General features: G+C 40.5%; 1 protein-coding gene across 2 annotated transcripts in view; it reads left to right on the plus strand.

Annotated features, from left to right (window-relative positions):
• appa (amyloid beta (A4) precursor protein a) overlaps nucleotides 1-7117 on the plus strand; it is a 48228-nt gene extending 41111 nt beyond the window's left edge. For both annotated transcript variants that reach the window (XM_056463867.1, XM_056463875.1), the window contains 5 exons: nucleotides 117-311; nucleotides 1930-1983; nucleotides 3708-3790; nucleotides 4050-4196; nucleotides 4286-7117. In XM_056463867.1, coding sequence (XP_056319842.1) covers nucleotides 117-311; nucleotides 1930-1983; nucleotides 3708-3790; nucleotides 4050-4196; nucleotides 4286-4387 — 581 coding nt within the window. In that variant the 3' untranslated portion in view covers nucleotides 4388-7117. The remainder of the gene's footprint in view (nucleotides 1-116; nucleotides 312-1929; nucleotides 1984-3707; nucleotides 3791-4049; nucleotides 4197-4285) is intronic.

Consider the following 7117-nt stretch of genomic DNA (forward strand, 5'->3'; position numbering starts at 1 on the left):
TCTTTGTGTTTATATAGTTATGTTTATATAAAGGTTTTATTATACTGTTTTATTTAAAATATGACATATTTTTGTTCTAAATGATCATGTGTGTGTTTGCATGTGCATGTGTGTAGAGCTGTTGCAGCGTGAGCAGCAGGAGATGTCCGCTCAGCTGGCGAATCTGCAGAGTGATGCGCGTGTGAGTTACGGGAACGATGCGCTGATGCCCGACAGCACCGCCGGCCTGGAGCTGCTGCCCGCCGAGGACACACAGGGGTTCGGCTTCATACACCCCGAGAGCTTCAACCAGCCCAACACACACAACCAGGGTACACACACACACACACACACACACACTCAGAGCTTCAACCAGCCCAACACACACAACCAGGGTACACACACACACACACACACACACACACACTCAGAGCTTCAACCAGCCCAACACACAAACACACACACACCAAGAGCTTCAACCAGCCCAACACACACAACCAGGGTACGCGCACACACAAACACACACACACACACACACACACACCAAGAACTTCAACCAGCCCAACACACACAACCAGGGTACGCGCACACACAAACACACACACACACACACACACACCAAGAGCTTCAACCAGCCCAACACACACAACCAGGGTACGCGCACACACAAACACACACACACACACACACACCAAGAGCTTCAACCAGCCCAACACACACAACCAGGGTACGCGCACACACAAACACACACACACACACACACACCAAGAACTTCAACCAGCCCAACACACACAACCAGGGTACGCACACACACACACACACACACTCAGAGCTTCAACCAGCCCAACACACACAACAATGGTACACAAACACACACACACAAAGAGCTTCAACCAGTTCAACACACACAACAATGGTACACAAACACACACACACACACACACACACACACACACACGTCAGGAGCTTCAACCAGCCCAACACACACAAGGGTACACACACACACAAAAATGAAGGAATTAACCATAAATAAACTCTCACACACACAAGAGTTTCAATTAGCCAAACACACGTGATGGGAGTATATACACATACACACACACACACACACACACAATGAGATGTATACACACACATACACTCTTGCTCTCTCACACAAACACACAAATGCAAGAGATTCAATCGTTCCAACACACACACACACAATCAAGCACACACACTAGAGCAATAACCAGCCCAACAGACACAACTAGGGTATTTCTATACACACACACACACCCACTCACTGTCACACACAAACACGTATTGTTATTAGAGGTTTACAGGGCCTCTATATGTGTGTGTGTGTGTGTGTGTATGTGTGTGTGCGTGCGTGTGTATGTGTGTGTGTGTATGTGTGTGTGTGTGTATGTGTGTGCGTGCGTGCGTGTGTGTATGTGTGCCAGGTCAGTGTGGTGCGCTCCATATGGAAGCAGATCTGGCATCCGCTGTCAGGAACACTGAGCTCCTCCAATCAGCTCTTCATTAACACACTGATTCACAGCGCAGCGCTCCACTGAAACACACACACACACACACACACACAAACCTGTTTATGTACTATTGTCTGCTCAATATACATGAATTCTGTCATTTCCATCTTGGCTTTCGTCATTCTCCTGTACAGTGATGTTAAATGTCATGTCTTCATGTTTATTTGTATTTCTGCCTCTGAAACTCCTCTAGATTGTGTGTGTGTATACTCTATAGTGTTGAATAGTAGTTAATAGCATAAATCTCCTGTCAGTCTGTTTTTGTGTGTTATTTTAATTATTTTACACAGCAAAAGCAGTTTTAAAACACACAGTGATAGTTCAAACTTCAAACACTCTTCCTCAGTTTCTCTTTGGGTTTCTGTTGTGAATGTGTGTATGAAGTCAATCAGTAACTGAGGGTCCATGTGTTTTCCAGTTGAGCCTGTCGATGCCCGACCCGTTCCAGACCTAGACCTGGCGACCCGACCAGGTACCGACCATCACTGTCACACCATCACCGATATTATAACTCAGATAATTATGCAGTGTAGTTTTGATAGTATGAAAACATCCTGATTCATGACAATATTCTGACTCCCAACAATATTCTCACACCTGAAATATGTGCATGCATCTCACTCTGAGACATGTGCACGTGTACACCCAGAAGTGCTAATAACACACATGTAAGTGTGTGTCTCATGAACCCTGGCAGAAAGAAGAATGTGGGAATCTCACATTAAATTTTATATTAAATGTTAAAATCATAAACCAGTTGGATCTAGGTCTGTTCAGTGTCTCAGAATACTGAAAATAAGCACATTGCAATTATTTTTAGCATTATTTACTTCCTTTATGTTTGTTTACATTGTTAAAATGGCTGATTTGAGCAGTAAAACAGCTGTTTATTGTAATGATGCATCCTGTTTCCTGAAATAATATGAAACTTTGCTTATTTTGGTTATCATTTTTAAAACATTGTACTCACATAGCAAATATTGCATGATTTAGCATGCTTTTGCATATCAACTGTTTTCAATATTGCACACACTGCTAATAAACGCTTTTCTCGCGTTAAGTTTTTGTCTTGTTTCTAGACCAAATTTAAAAAAAAAATTAAAATAAATATAAAAATCAAAAATAAACAAATAAAAATCCTTAAATCTAGAAGCATTTTCTAGACAAGAGAGAAATATTGTTGTGCTTTCAGAAATTGCTGTGCTTTAAGAGTTAAAATCAGGAGAGTTTTCCCTTACAGCATGAAAAATAACCTTATATCAAAAGGAAAAACTAGATTATTTTGCCCTCCTCATTGTCCGGTTATTTTGCTTGTTTTAAGGAAAAACACACTTAATTTTTACTTTCTGACAAGACAGTATTTTTGCTCCTCTAGAAAACGCTTCTTGAAATAAGAATTGTAAGATATCTGGCTTTTTTTTTTGCAGTGCAGCCTTAAGGCTGGTTTATACCTCAGCGTGGAGTGATCATCGTGACCCACAGCGCCTGCCTTGCGCTTAGCCATGCATTGATTCTTCTGCGTTCTGTTAGTGTTGCACTGCAATAACACGCCAGTGTTTTGTTTTTTCTGAACGCTACCTTAATGTACAAGTAGCTTAAACTCACTTCTTCAGAGGCGGGAGCCGGCGGACGTGCAATCATCAGGTGAACACAAAACAAAAGTTTCCATTTGGAGCTCTTTTATAGGACTCCACACTTCTAAACACTTGCTCCATAGGGCCCACATTCATCACCGATACCAAACCGACCAATCACAGAAGCTTGCGCTATGTGTTGTTGCGACTTGAGTTACATTTTTTGAGAGGTGCACGTCAGCGTTGGTGTCAGCCACGGCGAGGGCTATGTGACCGTGCGAAGGCTGCACCCGAGCATATGCATGCGATTGATTCAGAAGTATAAATCAGCCTTTAGTTGCAACCCAAATATAAAGGCAAGGCAAGGCAAGTTTATTTCTATAGCACATTTCATACACAGTGGCAATTCAAAGTGCTTTACATAAACAGAAATAAAAGAAACAAGTATAAGAGAAATAAAAACAAATAATAAAGCTGAAACTGAATGTGATGCACAGCAAAACAGGTGTATTAAACTTTATTTGTAATACAGCACCATCTGCATAAGCACGTCTGTAGCTCATGTTTTTACCAGTCAGTGTATTTCCAGTGTTTAACATCCATGTCTGTGGTCATTTTCCAGTGTCCGGACTGAAGCCTGATGACATTCCTGAGCTGCGGATGGAAGCTGAAGAGAGACACAGTGAAGTCTACCACCAGAAACTGGTACACACACACACACACACACACACACACACACACACACACACACACACACACACATGTATTCAAACGTACCATCAAAATACAGCAGGAATGAACAAATATGGGACACTTTGTTCCCTCAAGGTCAAATCCATTTTTTGACTCAAGGTTTATTTGACCTGTTGTGTTGTTGTTTTTCAATGCTGTGGTTGTGCGAGGGAAAGTGTACAGTAAATTGCAAATGTAAAAGCTGATCTTTCTCTTCGTCTCCTGCCTTCAGGTTTTCTTTGCGGAGGACGTGAGCTCCAATAAAGGAGCTATTATTGGCCTGATGGTCGGAGGCGTCGTCATAGCAACCATCATCGTCATCACGCTGGTGATGCTTAGGAAGAAGCAGTACACGTCCATCCACCACGGCATCATCGAGGTGCGTGAGTTCACACCGTCTCCACTCGCAGTCAAGAAATGAGCTGAAATCATGACATCGCGATTTGAGTTAAATGTTTTGATTGACAGGTGGACGCGGCGGTGACTCCAGAGGAGCGTCATCTGTCTAAGATGCAGCAGAATGGCTATGAAAACCCCACCTACAAGTTCTTTGAGCAGATGCACAACTGATGGAGCACCATCACCCCAAACCCTCCCCGAACCCTCCTCAAACCCTCCTCAGACGGTGCAAGAGACGCCAGAACATCCACAAACATCACCACTGGCCAGATCACGGTCAGAGATGAGCAATCAGAGTGAACGCATAATTCAGAGTCACTTCAAATCACTGGCTAAACTAAACATATAATTCATATTCAGTCCAGATTGCTGCGTAAATTGAACATATAATTCAGATTCAGTCCAGATTGCTGCGTAAATTGAACATATAATTCAGATTCAGTCCAGATTGCTGCGTAAATTGAACATATAATTCAGATTCAGTCCAGATTGCTGCGTAAATTGAACATATAATTCAGATTCAGTCCAGATTGCTGCGTAAATTGAACATATAATTCAGATTCAGTCCAGATTGCTGCGTAAATTGAACATATAATTCAGATTCAGTCCAGATTGCTGCGTAAATTGAACATATAATTCAGATTCAGTCCAGATTGCTGCGTAAATTGAACATATAATTCAGATTCAGTTCAAATCTCTGGTCAAAGTTGACACATAAATCTGATTTAGTTCAGATCACTGGTTAAAGTGAACACAATTTAGATTGACTTCAAATCACTGGCTAAATTGAACATATAATTCAGATTCAGTTCAAGTCAAGTTCATGCATAATGTAAATCTATATAGGTGAAGAGGATTCACATTTAATTGAGTTAATAATTTATATTTAGTTCAAATTCATATATCAAACCAAATAAATAAATCAGATTCACTTCAAATCACTGGCCAAAGTGAACACAAAATTCAGATTCAGTCCAAATCACTGGCAAAAGTGAACATACAATTCAGATTCAGTTAACATCACTAGTCAAAGTAAACAAATAATTCAGATTCAGCTCAAATCACGGGCTAATGTAAACAAGTAATTTAGATTCAGCTCAAATCACAGGCCAAAGTGAACATACAATTCAGATTTAGATCAAATCACTGGCCAAAGTGAACATACAATTCAGATTCAGTTCAAATCACTGGCCAAAGTGAACATACAATTCAGTTCAAATCACTGGCCAAAGTGAACACACAATTCAGATTCAGTTCAAATCACTGGCCAGAGTGAACACACAGTTCAGATTCAGTTCAAATCACCGGCCAAAGTGAACACACAGTTCAGATTCAGTTCAAATCACTGGCCAAAGTGAACACAAAATTCAGATTCAGTCCAAATCACTGGCAAAAGTGAACATACAATTCAGATTCAGTTAACATCACTAGTCTAATCTAAATAATTTAGATTCAACTCAAATCACTGGCTAATGTAAACAAATAATTTAGATTCAGCTCAAATCACAGGCCAAAGTGAACATACAATTCAGATTTAGATCAAATCACTGGCCAAAGTGAACATACATTTCAGATTCAGTTCAAATCACTGGCCAAAGTGAACATACAATTCAGTTCAAATCACTGGCCAAAGTGAACACACAGTTCAGATTCAGTTCAAATCACCGGCCAAAGTGAACACACAGTTCAGATTCAGTTCAAATCACTGGCCAAAGTGAACATACAATTCAGATTCAGTTCAAATCACTGGCCAAAGGTGAACACACAGTTCAGATTCAGTTCAAATCACTGGCCAAAGTGAACAAACAATTCAGATCCAGTTCAAATCACCGGCCAATGTAAACACATAATTCAGATTCAGCTCAATTTACCAGCTAATGTAAACACATAATTCAGTTCAAATCAATGGCCAAAGTAAATAAGCAATTCAGAATTCAGTCAAAATCACGAGCCAATGTAAACACAAAATTCAGATTACATCCAAATGACTGATAATATTCCTCCGTTACGGACAGTCAGTCCAGGTTCTGGTGTATTCTGGGCTGGTTCTGGTGTTTTCTGCACCGTCTGCTCTCACACTACTAAACGAGTGAAACACTGGTGTATCTGAGGGCTGAACGTGTGAGACTTCCTCCGTCAGTCGCATCTCCTTCCTCTTCCTCCTCACACTGACTGCAGCTGTGCTGTGTTTGGTGACGCCGGTCATAGACCAGAAAATCACTACAAATCTAGTGCTTACATTGATGTCCTTCTGAATGAGACCTGGAAATTGTTTGATTGTTTCTGATTTTTTTCCAAAAAAAAAAAAAAAAGAAAGAATTTTGCCAAAAAAAACTCATTTTTTTTAGTTTGTGAATATTGAAGTAACGCAAAAAGAAAGAGTAGCTGTAACCGTGTAGTGCATGATAGAAAACAAAACTGACGGAAAATAAATGCTATTTGGATCTTTTCTCACGTAGAGGCGTTTTAGCAGGGTTAAACTGTACAACTTGTGAAATGTGATTTGAGTTGCACAAGAAAACAAAAGAAGAAATCTCGATTGGCTTCTGCTTTGATCGTTTTAAGCTGGATTAAACGGATTCGTGCTTTTATTTCAATATCTGGTGGTTGTTTTTTTATCAGGCTGAGTGGATCCAGCCGAAGCTGTCCATGTACATTTACTGTCTTCAATGTTTTCGTCCTATGCATTTCAAGAGATTTATTTACCTCTTCTTTATGAACGGCTATTTAATTTCGATTCTCCATTAGACTCGTGGTTGTCTGTGTTTTTTAAGCAGGTGTTGGGCTCGGGTGGGATTGTGGGTTATTCTGTGTATGTTTGTTTGTTTGTTTTTCTCCAGTCGGTTTTGTGTTGGTTCATCACTCCGTGTGTGTGTGTGTGTGTGTGTGTGTGTGTGTGTG

The sequence above is a fragment of the Danio aesculapii genome, chromosome 1 (assembly GCF_903798145.1).
Source record: "Danio aesculapii chromosome 1, fDanAes4.1, whole genome shotgun sequence".
NCBI lineage: Eukaryota > Metazoa > Chordata > Actinopteri > Cypriniformes > Danionidae > Danio > Danio aesculapii.